The 14,894-nt window shown below is 51.3% G+C and overlaps 7 protein-coding genes across 7 annotated transcripts; 6 read left to right on the forward strand and 1 right to left on the reverse strand.

Moving 5' to 3' along the window:
• Positions 1 to 217: 217 nt before the first annotated feature.
• TRP2_2 (anthranilate synthase component 1) lies at positions 218 to 907 on the reverse strand (the record flags this gene model as incomplete). The annotated part of the gene is made up of 1 exon (XM_062946508.1): positions 218 to 907. The coding sequence occupies one exon, from the start codon at positions 905 to 907 to the stop codon at positions 218 to 220; it is 690 nt and encodes a 229-aa protein (XP_062800118.1).
• A 6,811-nt stretch (positions 908 to 7,718) lies between these two features.
• Positions 7,719 to 8,091, forward strand: QC764_0062600 (uncharacterized protein; the record flags this gene model as incomplete). Its single annotated transcript, XM_062940532.1, has 2 exons — positions 7,719 to 7,959; positions 8,036 to 8,091. The coding sequence occupies 2 exons, from the start codon at positions 7,719 to 7,721 to the stop codon at positions 8,089 to 8,091; spliced, it is 297 nt and encodes a 98-aa protein (XP_062800119.1).
• A 256-nt stretch (positions 8,092 to 8,347) lies between these two features.
• Positions 8,348 to 8,744, forward strand: QC764_0062610 (uncharacterized protein; the record flags this gene model as incomplete). Its single annotated transcript, XM_062940533.1, has 3 exons — positions 8,348 to 8,449; positions 8,474 to 8,566; positions 8,637 to 8,744. 3 exons carry the CDS (start codon positions 8,348 to 8,350, stop codon positions 8,742 to 8,744), a joined length of 303 nt encoding a protein of 100 aa, XP_062800120.1.
• Positions 8,745 to 9,056: 312 nt separating this feature from the next.
• On the forward strand, positions 9,057 to 9,437 carry QC764_000330 (uncharacterized protein; the record flags this gene model as incomplete). Its single annotated transcript, XM_062939740.1, has 1 exon — positions 9,057 to 9,437. The coding sequence occupies one exon, from the start codon at positions 9,057 to 9,059 to the stop codon at positions 9,435 to 9,437; it is 381 nt and encodes a 126-aa protein (XP_062800121.1).
• Positions 9,438 to 10,263: 826 nt separating this feature from the next.
• Positions 10,264 to 10,836, forward strand: QC764_000335 (uncharacterized protein; the record flags this gene model as incomplete). The annotated part of the gene is made up of 2 exons (XM_062939741.1): positions 10,264 to 10,653; positions 10,712 to 10,836. Exons 1-2 carry the CDS (start codon positions 10,527 to 10,529, stop codon positions 10,834 to 10,836), a joined length of 252 nt encoding a protein of 83 aa, XP_062800122.1. The 5' UTR covers positions 10,264 to 10,526.
• A 611-nt stretch (positions 10,837 to 11,447) lies between these two features.
• QC764_000340 (uncharacterized protein) lies at positions 11,448 to 13,438 on the forward strand (the record flags this gene model as incomplete). The annotated part of the gene is made up of 4 exons (XM_062939743.1): positions 11,448 to 11,508; positions 11,572 to 11,912; positions 11,968 to 12,145; positions 12,204 to 13,438. The coding sequence occupies 4 exons, from the start codon at positions 11,448 to 11,450 to the stop codon at positions 13,436 to 13,438; spliced, it is 1,815 nt and encodes a 604-aa protein (XP_062800123.1).
• Positions 13,439 to 14,160: 722 nt separating this feature from the next.
• QC764_0062650 (uncharacterized protein) lies at positions 14,161 to 14,683 on the forward strand (the record flags this gene model as incomplete). Its single annotated transcript, XM_062940534.1, has 2 exons — positions 14,161 to 14,563; positions 14,644 to 14,683. 2 exons carry the CDS (start codon positions 14,161 to 14,163, stop codon positions 14,676 to 14,678), a joined length of 438 nt encoding a protein of 145 aa, XP_062800124.1. The 3' UTR covers positions 14,679 to 14,683.
• Positions 14,684 to 14,894: the final 211 nt, after the last annotated feature.

Raw genomic sequence — 14,894 nt, forward strand, 5'->3', positions numbered from 1 at the left:
TCATTCAGCTCCCGCCTTCCCTCTCCTTCTTCACCCTCTCCTCCTTCCACTGCTCAAACAGTTCCCTCTCCCCCTTGAACTGCTCAAACAGCTCCTTCTCCATCTTCTCCCTCGCCCTCTTCCTCTTGAGCGCCTTGAGCCCCCACGCCCGCTCCACCGCGTCCAGAAAAGTATTCTTGAGCAGCTCTCCAAACTTGTTCACAAAGAATGTGAATCGTCATTTTGGCCTCTTCCCCTCATACCAAGGGTTGAAGTACACCGGCTCGAAATCATTCGCCGGATCAGGCAAGTGCTGCTCAAACCTCCCCGTGTAATTGAGGTACTCGGGCGCCTCATAGTCAAACAGCCAGTCGTTATTGCTCTTCTTGATATTCGTGCACTGCTCCCACTCGCTCCCCGTCATCCACCCGTTGTCGCACTCCCCGTCCTTGCACCGCCTGTCAAACCCGTACGTCTTCTTTCCCTTGCCGTCATACCACCAGCCCGTGTGGGACCCCTTGGCAATGCGTATTTGCCTCCAGGCCTCGTACATCTCGCGATGGTCACAGATGAGCTCGCCGCCCTCCTTCTTGCGGTTGCCCTCGCGGACGATGGCTTCGATTTCGTCTTCGAACTTGTCGCCCTTCTTGCGGTAGTTGCAGAGGTAGGCGACCGAGCTGCCGATGGTGCAGCGGATCTTACCGTAAATGGGCACGTTGCGGCGGGCGCAGATTTGGTCGTGGAGGCACTCGATGGCTTGGTGCATCTCGCAGTCTTCGATTTCATTGTACGAGCCCCAGATCTCGGGCCCGTTCAGGTCTTGTTTATTGAAGGCGGGGAGGGGGGATACCGTCGCCGCGGGGGCGGCCGCGGCGGCGACAATGGTGGAGTAGCATGCTCCTGAGAGGAGCAGGGGGAGGAGATGCATGATTGATGCGTGGGCTCCTTGTGCTGATATAAAGGAGTGAAAACAGCCGAGGACAAGAGAGGGGGGTGAGTACCCTGGGAACAGCTTCGTCTAGCTTGGTAAACGAGAGGAATGGTCTGGAGATCACGGCAGAACTTTTTGGGCGGAGGACGGGGTTCTTATCTGCGGTTTGAGGATGTTTTCGGACCTGCGAAGTGTTCCGTTAGAGTTGAGACAGACTCAGTGGGACCATTCGAGGATCTTGCCTGGATATCCAGTCAGGTGAAGCTGCAATCGATGCGGACTCCGGTTAACTGGGTCCACGCGAGGGAGGACTGCTGGAAATGTTGTTCTTGCTGTGTTGTTGACATCATCCCCGGATCAAAACGGGGTCGAGTTTCGGAGGATGGAATTGAGTTTGGGACCAGACATAGCCACTGGCGTCGGAGAGAACCAAACATCTGGGAAAATCGGGTCGATTTTGATGTCTTGAGAAAAAGGTCTGCTGGCCCGATGCGGAGCTTGTTGAATGTCTGGAGAATCTGCCCTGGCCGGTTATTTTGCTGCTTTGAGATGGCAGAGACTCTGGTTAGACTTCCTTTCGGGCTGCATCCTCAAAGCCAATGGTGGAACTAAGACTCTTGGTATGAAGCCCCATTGAATTACGCACCCGCACACATCCGCACACAAGATGTCGACCCCCTCTTCGTTTCAAATACCAAATAAATCCTTGAAGTGCTCTTTACTCAAAACTACCCCGGGTCAACATCCGTAGACCGATGGTGAGGTGAAAGTTCACTTGCACTCTCTTCATCGCGTGTGGCCCCTTCCAGAATGTTCTCCAGTATTGCCCTGGCATCCTCCTCGGCTGGGCCGCAGTCATTGCCTTCCTCGTTGCCTGGCTTCAGAGACCCGCGCCTTCACTCATCAACCACTCAGATGTCTCAATGCCAACATCACGCGGGTCTGGGCGATGTCATCGAGTTACTGCCTGATAAAAGCACAGACAAAACACACTCTCTCTGAATTCGGCGAGCGTGCACTGAGCGCCCTGATCCAAGTATAAAATAAAATTCTCCTGTCAGAAACTTCCCTCTCTTTTCTTTTTCTTCTCATGATTCTTGGTCCCCATCACTTGAGCCTTGACCTCTCTGAGTGCCTTGGTAAGAGGCGAGAAACCTGGTGGTCTTTCACATACTTGGATATGCATCTTGGATCGTGTATGCGAGTGTGGGGGGCAGTTGGGTGGATCTTGGATGGGTGACTGAAGCTGTTGGTGGTGTAGTGTATCATAGCCAAGTCGTTGATATTTTTTGGAACCTTCTCTCTCCCTTCTGGGAGACTTGCTCTTTTTTTTCACTGAAATCATTGCTTTGTGATGATTTGGGGAGGAAAGATTCGTGGCATGACTCTTTGGAGTGGTACCAGGCATTTTATGCAGCTATTTACTGGCTAAGCCCTAAGCCGTTTAAGTCCGCCGTACTCATCTTCTGATTCATCGTCACTAGTCTCAGGTGTGATCCTGTCTGATACCTGCTGACCGCTTCAAGCATCCTCCTTTACTTCATACTCAGGCCCTACCTTTTCAAACTCGTGTTCCTGTGCATGTATGAGGTGCCGATTTGGGTAGTTTTTGAAACAAAAGCCAAACTCCACACTCGCTTTGTAATTGTATCGGTACCCGTGGATTGTCAATAGTATGAACATCATGTTAGAATAAATCATATAAACCATGAAGGAGTAAGGAGTAGTAAAATGTATGTGAGGTGCCAAGGCAGTAGCTCAGGTAACTTCCGCACAGGCAACAGTCGCACACGCTTTCTCTTTCGAACCCCTTTTCACTGGCATGTTCCTCCCCTTCGAGTATTGGACCGAGATCTTCCTGGAGACTACTGCACAAGACCTGAATAACGTCGCTTTGCACAACCCGAGAGAATCTAGCGATCTTTATGGGTGTCCATTTTTGATCGCCAACAAACACAATGACGGATTGGTTTGCGCCATGCTTCAGAAGTAGGCTGATCACCTTGAGCTGATCTCCAGGTTCCCCTAGGCTCATATCGTCCAGCCAGGATTCTGTACTGCGGGCTGCCCAGCAAAGAGGAGTCCAACCGTCCAGATCAGTGACGTCGACGTCGATCCGGCCTCCAGAAAGGAGCATTTCTACAACCGATGCAAGGCCTGATGCTGCTGCCTAATGTAGTACCGTTCGATCACGACCGTCCGTAGTCTTGATGTCAGCCCCGGCTCGAAGAAGCGCTTGAATATTTCCAATACCTCCACGGCCTGCGGCCATATGTATCGGTGAGCGACCCATGCTATTTCTCACGTCAGGTTTAGCTTCATTCTGCAGGAGGAGGTCTATAATACGACTCGGTGCGTTGTATGCGGCGGCAATGACGGTGTACCCAAATAAACCTCCTGGTGCGTTTACGTCAGCACCGTGCTCAAGGAGGTAGTGCAAAATTTTGTCACTCATTCCAGAATTATAGCCTGGGTCATCAGACTCATACCCAAGACACGCCGCCGATAGAGGCACACCGTAAAGGACATCAGACGCTTGATTGACATTGGTCTTGTGTTCCACGAGAAGTTTCACCATATCAAAGTGAGATGTGGGACGGCAGGCCGCTATCAGAGGTGAACCATAATAGGCATGAGCGTTTATCGACCTGCGCTCCCCGCTTGAGGAGATACGTTGCCTTTTCGATGTCTCCCGCCTCAGCCGCTCGCCCAAAAGGCGTAGCCATGATCTGGTCATTAATCAGGTCAATGTCAGCACCAGCGTTGACAAGTCGCCTGAGGGGCCCGTCCAGCCGAGGTTGGCTCCGTGTTCCGCCAGAGATCTAACTCCATGAGCTGTTCCGATTTTGACAGCAAAAGCTATCGCTGTCCAGCCTTTAAAATGCCCATCTGCAAGCTCCACTGCTTGGTTGACTGATGCACCATGTTCCAGCAGCAAGTCCAAATTAGTATCATGTCGATTAGCCGCAAGCCAACATTAGAGGCGTGAACGGAGCCTTTTCTCGCAGGTTTGGGTCTGCGCCATTTCCCAGAAGGATGCGGGCAAATTCAGGGGGTTGGTTTGAACAGCATTGTGCAAGATCCTGTTCTTTTGATCAAGATCTAAGTAGTTGGTATTTGCGCCATGTTGAAGTAGAAGTTCGAGAGCACGAGGGTTGGAACCTTTTGCTGTAACAAAATGATAAAGGGCAGGATCTCCATTCTTATCCACATGCTGGACGTTGGCGTTGCAAGACAAGAGTGTATCAACGATTTCTGCCTGTGGGCCGCTGGTGTTATAGGCGGCACACATCAAAGCGGTCATCCCTGAAGAGGATATCTGTGAATCGGCATTGGCGCCCTTTCCAACAAGTAGCCTCATGGTGTCGAGAAGGGTTGTTTCGTTGGTGAAAGAGCATACAATTTTTATGATAATATTGGGGTCTCATCATCTGGATTGTTTAGCTTTGCCCCAGCTTCAAGTAGTATTTGACAAAGATTTGTGTGACTCCAGGCTGCAGCGCAGAAAAGTGCGGATCCCTTTGGACTCGAGGAATTAGGATCGGCTCCATTCTGAAGCAATAGCTCTACGCATCTTTGATGCCCCTCGTAGGTTGCCGATGCTAGTGGAGACCATTCCCCTTTCTGGTGACCCATGTTTGGATCAGCTCCAGCATGCAGAAGCAGCTCGGCAACTTTGTGGTGTCCCCAGGTGCAAGCTTGGTGTAAAGGGGTGCTAACCTCAGTGGTGGAACCCTGGAGGTTAGGCTTTGCTGTTTCGATAAGCATTTTTATCATGTCGGCGTCTCCATTGCGTGCAGCAAGGTGCATTGCTGTATTGTCCTGGATGGTCTTGTAGTTGATATTCGCACCATGTTGCAATGGAACCCTTGCGGCTTTCTTTTGCGAGTTCCAGACAGCCTGGTACAGCAACGAAATGGGCCTCGGTTCGGTCATCACCTGTGCTTCAGTTTCCACCGGACAGCCAAGGGTGAGTATCTTGTTCAGAAAGCGATCTAGACCAAGCCAGGATGCCCTGCGCATCACGTCTGCTGGCCAGAGGCTACCGCAATCTGTGGGATACCTCGCAAGTATGTGGTCCACGATCTCAATCAGCAATGTCTCGTTCCCAGAGGCTCCAGCGGCAGACATGGTGTTGATCAGCACGTCGCTAGAAAGGTCGAACGTGTGCAGTATATCTCTTACCACATGACGATGGCCTTTATGTGCTCCTTCCAGCAACTCGGGGACTGCACCATTCTGCTTTGAAGGCTCCAGCACATCAATCGTCCTATGACTAACAAATATAGTAAGAAGTGCTTTCGGTGGCTGAACGATTTGTTCACGGGGTTGGAATAAGCCCAATAGCCTCTGGTCAAAGTATTGCCAATCTCTCTGCCAACAACCCTCTTGAGGACCGACTGTCAGGTCCGCAAACTGGAAACCTGCGCCAGATGATGAACCCACGCTCGTAGAGCATATGAGCACATGTTGCCATCCGTAGGGAGATATCACTCTAGTTCTCTTGCTTGGCCCGCTTTTGGTGCCAGGAATTCCTGCACTTTTGGGAGACATAGGTGGTCGAGACAGGCTGTAGCAATTTTTTGATGCGCAGACTTCCGGACTTTGTCCCAGAGGTAGCCCGAATCGTCACCGCCAATGGTCATCAGAACATCTCTTAGTCGTGGATGGGCCAGTTTCACCTCGTTGTGGTCGATTTCGAAGATCCCAGCAAGATTTGTTTCGAGGCTTCGTCTTGCTTCCTCTACACTTCGAAGCCCGAAGAAAGATTATCCGAATCCAATTGCATTGCAGTTGAGAGCTCTGCGATTGTGAGAGGCCGAGCGGCGTAAAGAGTCCAGGTCAACAGAGCCTTCAAGAAATATTGGTCTGGAAAACGGTTGAACAACGTGTCCAGTAACACGAAAAGAGCTTTGTTGCTTGCTGTCAGGCTGAGCATGTGGTTCAAGGCAGTCAAACAGGGGCTGAGACGAGAAACTATTCGGCCGTCCCTCCTCGACCGCCGTCAATCATCAAAGTAAGAAGAGGCAGTCACCTACCGAATAGAGGGGAAAATAGACACCGGCCCAGTCAGAATTGCCAACACTGGTGGGACCAGAGGGATGGAGAAAACAGTATCAAAAACGATCCGTGACGATGCCCGTGTGGTAGGGGGCACATTATGCGACAAATCAGGCTATGATCGTGAAGTTGGAGGCTCAGCGAAAATCCGACACTAAAGTTTGGGGTTCCAAGTCACCTTCGCTGCGCGAGGCTCCTTGTTCGGGAGGACAACCTGCACTTTGAGTGCAACATTACTATAAAGTCGGAGGCCGACTGGAAGTCAAAACTGGGTCGTCGGTTGATCGGGACAACACCTCCTGACGAGCCGGTGTGGTTCAACCCCGAAATGAAACCTACCAACAAACTCCGGCGGTTGGGCTATGACACTGAGAACCTGGGTGAATTGGATCTCAAAGAGTTTGTCGAGATCCAAGATTACGCCCCCACCAACTCCAGTCTTCGCAAATTTCCAGCCAGTGAAACTGTTCAAGGCAAAGGGCCTGGTTTGGAAGCGGTGTTACACAACACACTGCGACAATCGGGCCTTGATATTCCGGCGAGGCTCTGATCCCCACGACTTGATTGGCTGTATGTGATGGACGTCTTCATCGTCGCAGATCTTCTTTTTTGGCGCATGTTCAGCCATGCTCATTTTTGACAGAACACCCATCCAATATATCGGTTCCATTGGTCTATCGAAATCCTTCCCCTCAGATATCACCAGGACACCATGAAGTATCCGCCAGAAGATGAGACTCGTGACAGCGATACTGGTGAGGGAGAGAAGGATGACTCGGACGATGATAAGAAAGAGTCAGTTGAGGAACTCGTGAACAAGATTCTTGACAATGTTTAAGGGGCAACAAAACCACTCACAATTTTAGAGCCGACTGGGACCGCCTGGCACAGGTGCCGAATACGATTGACAAGGAGAATGCACTTCACCTCTTAGCAAAGGCAATGAAACGCAAGCTTCCGGGAAAAGACACAAAACCGGAGGATATGATAGAGTTTTTGGTCAAACATGAGAACGGTCTCATGTTTGACCAAACAGGTATCGTTACACGCCCCTCCTTCGTGCAATTGAGGAGAAAAAGGAAGACCTGGTAAGGTGGATGTGCCTTTACAGCAATCATGAAAAAGGCGATTCTGTGCTCAGCATGGCCGACAATCAAGAGAAGAAAAACTGGCTAGCATTGAAGATATACAGGCATCGTTATCATGAGGCCAGACTAACTCGGGCCTTGACAGTATCCGTGTGGCAATTGACAAAAGATCGAAAGTCCTACCCGAACTCATCAAGTTGGCTAAATCGGAGACATTGACGGCCAAGGATGTGAAGGGCAATCCACGTCCACCACGCCGTTGAATATAGGAGGTGTCGAGAAGGGCAACTAGCTGTTGTGGAACTTATCACCTCCAAGTGCCCGGCTGTCTCCGATCCCATGCAAGATTGAGACTTCAATAATGACGGCCGATCGTTTTATTTTTATTATATCTTCACAAAACAAAAGCCCTTCGACAAAGCGGCAAAAAAAAATGAAGCACATTGAACGAAGGCTAGCAGTCTTGACACCTCCATTGACAAGGACAAGAAAAGCAGGTTCTTCGATCGGCAGAAACTTGGCATGAATCTCAAGGACAAGGCAACAGTTGAGCTGCCGATCATCATTCCGAATAGCATCAGCGGACAGCATTCATTTACACGCAACCTGAAGCTTGATCTGACAAAGTACGGGAATCGTGATCTGCAAAGTCCGCGGCAATGACTCCTTACACATCCGGCCAAGGGCGAGACCTCTCGCCAGCGCCAGCGCCAGGGGCTCACTTGAGGCCTGAGTCGAAACCCACAGACTGCACTGAGAAAAAGTCAGATCCAAATTTGAGACCAAGACCCGATGAGAAGACTGCCAAGGAAATCGAGCGGTTTCTCAAATTACACTATGTCCGTTCTAGGCCATACGACAAGTGCATGGACATTCTCTACGGACTAGACACACCACCAGGTATGAAGCCCTCGACTCATTGGAGTACCGTATGCTTATCCCCCCGTTCCTATTCACATCCACTGACACATCAAAGACGTGGAGCTTTCTTTTGATCTTTCCGGCTACGACAACTCTACAGTTTCCGAATAGGAGTTCAAGATCTTCCTAGGAAAGCTCAAGTTCAGCGATGTGCTCCAATATGTTGGGATTCCAAAAGTCCCGCTCATCCATCGGAAAGCTGCTGTTAGTCGGGAGCCTCGTGGCAGTGCTATTGGGAGAAATGATCTCCTCTTTGTGTCTGACTGCCTTCGTGACAAGGGAGTCAAATCCATCCTTATCGTCATGGTGGACGATGAGCCGACCGTATCCGACAACTCAGAAGCCTCACATACCTGACCACACACTGATGAAGCAATTGAGAGATCACTTAAAGGCTTTGGGATCCAAATCTGGGATTGGAAAAAAAACAGATACATTCTCCGAGGTTATCTGGAATGTTGCGCCGAATGTGCGCGAGGTTCAACTTTACTAGAATGGCAACAATGCCGTCTTGAGAGGCTGGGCTAAGCCAGGCGGACTCAGGAAGTTGAGCAAGCTAAAGCAGGTGTTCCTTTCCATTGAAGAGGTACGTTGTTTGCGATTACTGAGCTCTCTGAGACAGAGTGGAAGCGGAACTAATACCTGGCGGAGATCAGAATCAGAAGCCCGAACTGACACCTATGTTATGGACTTTTGTCGTGCGCATGAAGGAACTCTGCCCCGGAGTCAAGGTCCTCCGTACCGAAACCACACAGAATTATTAGCCTACCCGCGTACCCCGCGGAATGTTGGCAAGCAACAAACCAAAGATGAATGGATCAAGTGCATGAATGAGTTCCACCACCTCCTCTACCTAGCCGAAGAAAAACTTTGATGGGGAAACCGACGCTGGGGGCTCAAACACTCTGCGGCAGATTGTGGGCGCTAGCATCAAAATTGCCCTTATAGACGACGGCGTCGACTACAAAGATCTCCCCAAGCGCACCTTCATCGGAGGACACAGCTTTTCTACTCGAGACAAAGAGCGCAACCTGATCCATCCGCATTATGTCTGAGGCGTGGGCCACGGGACCGCCATGGCTAGACACATCTACTACATGTGTCCAAGCGCTGAAATATACGTCTTGCGGCTGGAAGACTACCACCACCCAGAGGACCCAAACCTTCGACTGATAGCAGCAAGAAGTGCCGTAAAAGCCATCAGGGCTGCGGTGCGCAAGGAGGTGAACATCAATTCCATGCCATGGACTATCGAACCTACGGGAACAGAAGGAGACCAGAAGCTGGGACTGACAATCGCCGATGCGGCACAGAGAGGTATCCCCATGTTTTACTCTGCCAGTGACCGTGGAGCAAAGCAGAACGCCACATACTCTTCCAAGGCCGCCCCGGAAGAATCTTTACCATCGGTGCAGCATCAGTCTGGGGAAATGCCGTTGCATCAGTCGGGAGTTTAGATCGGATAACATTCACTTTACCAGGAGAAAGAGCCAGCGTGCCTGGAAGCGAAAGAGCCAGTCTGTCTTTCAGGAAACCGTCTGGATCATCAGTCGCCACGGCGCTAGGTGCAGGGTTAGCAGCTCTGATGTTGTGCTGCGTGAAGGTTCATTTGGTCCTGGCCAAACCAGGGCCGGAAAAGGAAAGGATTCAACAGGATTACAGCTTGTTATTGAAGCATGAAATCATGCTAAAGGTCATTTATGGAATTGGCATGACACCTGACACCAAGTTTGTAAAGGTCTGCGGCGTATTTAGAAAGAGTACTTCAGCGGAAAGAGCAGGCCCATTTAATAGCAGAGGTTGGGAAGACACTGTGCGCAAAACTGCTGTTGATAGTGTAGTTCAACTAGCACCCAAGATGACTTGAGGCAGGTAGATTGCTGCAGTGACGGAAAGAATGCTATTCAATTTCGTTCGACGGCAAGCTTCATTTTTCTCAAGCATGTTGAAACCTGACTGAACTAAAGATAGGGTGCATCAAGGCCGCCGGCCAATAGAACTGCAAGCAGAACGTCTAAGCTGCTCTTGTTAGGGGCGGAGATACTGATTCAATGTCGATGGATAACTCGGAGCGAATGGCTCAATCAACATGATTGGGGTGTGCGAGGCACGAAAAGACGAAAAAGAGAGCAAGTCATGAAAGCGAGGAAAAGGGCGCTGACAGACAGCATTGGGGAAAAGAGGTGGTCAGTTATACAAGTGGTTAGGGCTCATATCGTCTAGTTCATGTGCGATAAGGTGACACCGTGCGACTGGTCCAGTGACGTAATGAAATCTTCGCACCAACCACCCACCTCTCAGCCAACGCAACACTCTCGCCGCCGCCGCCGCAACCTGGAACCTGCTGAGACTTGCTGTGCCCGCCTCGGATTTATTCCGTCATTCGTCTCCATTTCTCTCGAGCAAATATTCTAGATCTCTCCTCACTTTCCGCACACTCAACCTTCTCCCATCTCAAGCCAAGAAACACAAGAAAGCTTAATCCGACATCTCCAACGGTTCTCTCCACAGTTCATCGCAACCCCCACACGCTCACCAGCATCACCATGTCTCCTCAAGGCCCCACCACTCAATCGCCCATGATCATGGATGCTGCTGCTGTCCAGCGCCCAGAGAATGCGCACCTGGATAGCAACTTGCAGACGAGCCAGCCGGCGACATTTCAACCGATGGGTATGTTTCGGTCATTTCACCCCCAGAATTGGACTGTATCAACTGACAGGCAAATCAGATACCCAGAAGCCACACGAAGACTCAGAGGTCGGTCTGAGAGGTGGTGATCGCGGTGGCTGCTGCCCTGGTCGTTTCTGCTTCATCATTCCCTGCCCATTGCCCTGCGACTGCTGCATCATCTAAGCGCTCTCAATCCCTTTCTTGATGTCATCACAAGGGTGGACAACTTCAATGTGGAATTATATTTGTTTACTGGATCGGACTGGGTGGTAATTTTGAGGGAGCTGGCTAGATAGAGTACCAGCCATGCATTAGCAATGACATCCCTATTTCTTGCAGAGACTTTGCTTGACTCTCAACCTGCATCTTCTTGTAACAAGGACCCATCGATGAATGGGAATAGGGATTCATCCGATGCAGCTTACTACCTGCAACAGTGCTTACTACATGCTCACGAGGTCCATGGGGAGTTCTGGGCACTGCAGGGTTTACTTGGCTGTTGCCAGATCCCTCATTGATACCACCAACAACCCAAGCAACATGCAAAGTTCGAGTCTCGGCTCATTCTCTGCGTCGGTATGCAACCTATCAACTGTTGCATGACAGTCCCTCCAGCCAGTAAGCAAGATGTGGCTCGCATGCCTCCAAATTGTGTTGCGACTCTAAGTCCGAGTTTGAGGTTGTAAACATGTGCAACCTTTTACTGGTTGAATGCCGCCGATAAAGGTGTCAGAGTCACGCATTTCACTACCGCTTTTGACCGTTTCTGCACTGAGACTCAGTTGGACATCACCATGGGCCTCTACAAAGAGCTACCGGAATCCCTCACCGAGGTCGACATTATCATCGCCGGAGGTGAGACTCTCACCGTTCTAATTAATGACAAGCAGTGAACGAGAGGCCTAACTTAGCGGGCAGGTGGCACGGCCGGTTGTATTGTCGCCGCAAGACTAACAGATGCTGATCCCAACCTTTCCATCCTGGTGATTGAGCGCGGCAGCAATAATGACCTGCCCACAATCGCATATCCGCTGTTCTTCATGCAAAACATTGTGCCAGGCAGCAAGGCAAGCATTTTTTACCAAACAGCGCCGGAGGAGCAGCTGGATGGTCGAGAGATCATTGTCCCTGCTGGTGGTGTTCTCGGGGGCGGGTCGTCGATCAACCTGATGATGTACACTCGGGCTCAGAGGTCCGACTTCGATGGGTGGGGTGTGCCGGGCTGGTCTGCTGATGAGATGTTGCCGTATCTAAAGAAGGTCAGTATTAACCAAGGGATGCTTTGAGAGACTGGATTCACTGACACACTTAAAGCTGGAGACTTATCACGGAGTGGACCACAATGGAACGCATGGTCATGATGGTCCCATTAATGTTTCTACTGGCACTTTCACATCTACCAGGTTCCAAAATGAGTTCCTTTCTGTAGTCGAAGAAACGGGATGGCCCACAAGTGATGATCTCCAGAACCTGGACTCCTCGAATGGAATTGGTATGTTCTGTGCCAGTTTGCAGCTAAACTCTTATCGACCTGCTAATCGGGAACACAGGAGCCCAACCCGCCCTCCGCTATGTATCTCCCGACGGTGCGCGTCAAGATACCGCGAACCGCTACCTCCACCCCCGCCTCCAATCCAGCACCAATCCCAACCTCCATGTCCTCCTCGAAACAAGCGTCATCCGTGTCCTCTTCGACGACAACAAGCGCGTCAGGGCTGTAGAGTTCACCCGCAACCCGCTTTACCACGACACTCATTCACCCACCCAAACGGTCAAAGCCCGCAAAACGATAGTCATTTCCTCCGGCGCCCTGGGCACACCGCCCATTCTCGAGCGATCTGGCATTGGCTCCCCCGAAGTTCTCTCCCGCGCCAAAGTTGAAGTAGTTGTCCCCCTACCCGGAGTTGGCGCAGAATACGAAGACCACCAACTCTGCGTGTACCCTTACCACTCCTCTCTATCCCCATCGGAGACAGCCGATTCTGTCGCCCTTGGTCGCGTAGATCCAGCCACCCTGATCCAAAATAATGACCCAACCCTGGGGTGGAACACCATGGATGTAACCTGCAAGCTCCGCCCTCTTGCCGACAAAGACATCACCGACCTAGGACCGGCCTTTGAAGCCGCCTGGAACAACGACTTCGCCAACACCCCCGACAAGCCCCTCGGCATGATCGCCCCCGTAGCCGTTTTCCCCAACAACCCCGACCTCGTTTCCGTATTCGGCCCGGATAAACAGTACTTCTCCATCAGCTGCTTCACCGTCCACCCTTACTCCCGCGGCCACATCCACATCACCAGCCCCGAACTGACCTCTCCACCAGACTTCAAAACCGGCTTCTTGACCGACAAAAACAATCTTGACATCAAAATGCACATCTGGTTGTACAAAACCCAACGTGAAATCGCCCGACGATTGCCCCTCTATCGCGGTGAAGTCACCCCCTGCCACCCCCCTTTCCCTCCCTCCTCCAAAGCCAGCGCAGTCCACCTCAACCAACCCCTCAACGGCAAGGTCAACAACATCTCCTACACCCCCCAAGACGACGCCATAATCGAGCAGCATATCCGTCAAAATGTCAGCACGACCTGGCACTCCCTCGGCACATGCAAAATCGGGTCGGTAGTGGACGAAAACCTGAATGTGTACGGCACCACAGGCCTCAAGATCGCCGATTTGAGTGTCCTGCCTGGGAATGTAGCTGCGAATACGAATAACATGGCTATGGCGGTGGGGGAGAAGGCGGCGGGTGTTATTATTGGGGAGCTTGGTCTTGGTATTTAGCTAGATACATGATAGGAGGGTTAGATGTAGCGAAACATGTTGTCCCTCACGCCTCTCTTCATCGCGACTGGCTTCCCGTCTTCGTACTCGACGCCTGATTCGCCTCCTTCGCCTGAGAGGCCTTCCATTTTCAGGCGGAGCTCTTCGTCTAGTTCTTTGAGGGTTTTCTTCTTTTTTGGTGGGGTGGCATCTTCTTGGGGGTTGGGCGGCGGTGTTTCTGTGGATGGCTGTGATGAGGGCTGCTGGTTGGGTTGGTGGTGTTGCTGTTGGATGGAGCGTGTTTGCGTCGAATGAGGGAGATATATTTCAATGGCCGACGACTTCGAGACCCGTGGTAGGGCAGGGATTCTTTTCGGTATTCTAAGCATTTTCGCAGTTTTTGCTTGGTGGGAGAAATCGATTTGGGTGCGAAAGGGAAGACTTGGCATTGGAGGCTGATGAGGTGAGGTTAACAACAGAGCTTTGGTGGAGTTTTGTGGAGCCACGGGCGGTGATGTCACTACCGAAGATCAGCAGGGACAGAGCTTGTACGTAGGTAGTGAACGACCCACTACAGTGAGAAGCGACCACGCCCGGAGCATTTGTGCCCGAGTTGCAAACACTGGCTCTTCATCTGAAGTTCCTGAACTTCTGCGTTGGCAACACGCGGGGTCCACGGGCCCCAAGCTCGTTAGCCATGGGGGACAGTTCAACGCCAAACACTAACAATTAAAACACAAGCAATGGTCAACCTCCAACTCAATGTTTCCAGCTCCTCCGCCCTTCGCCTTGCCCGCCTTAAAGACATCCCCCAAATTGGCATGATCGCAGCCTCATCCTTCTTCTATTCCTCATGGTTCACTTATGAGAGATCTCATCACGGCAAGTATCCCACAGACACCCTCTCAAGCTACCGTAATTCCTTTCGCAATGCCATCCTCGACCCTGACTCCATAGTCCTAGTCGTACAAGACAATCTTGACCAATCTGAAAGCAAACACGTGCATGAAGCGTTGGCTGGGGTATATCCTCCGTTTGAGGAGCAAATTCCGCGAGACTCTCTCAACAAGGGGAAGGCCGTTGTATCAGTTGCAACCTTGCCCCTACTGCCAGGCTCCCTGCGTCATGGGCAGTTCCAACCCAACGGTAAAGTCTCTACCTCACTCTGTTGGTTCATCGTGGCTGCAAACAGCATCACTGACGATGTGATCTTTTGCCTCCAATAGGGACGGTCCACCAAACACTGACGATCCGGTTTTGACGCGCGACAAAGACCCAGTGGGGGCTAAGATATTTGACGACACGATTTCATCCCGAAGAGCTCGCGTACGTTGCGATCCATTTCGGCAGTGTTATATAAGCCGCCGCGAGCTAAAATGAGTTCCTACAGTGCGTTTAAAGAACGAGAGGTGATTAAAATGATCGCCACCCACCCAGCCAGCCTATTGGCAGAGGACACGCAACCAGCATCACCACC

This window comes from Podospora pseudoanserina, chromosome 4, assembly GCF_035222485.1.
Source record: "Podospora pseudoanserina strain CBS 124.78 chromosome 4, whole genome shotgun sequence".
Lineage (NCBI taxonomy): Eukaryota > Fungi > Ascomycota > Sordariomycetes > Sordariales > Podosporaceae > Podospora > Podospora pseudoanserina.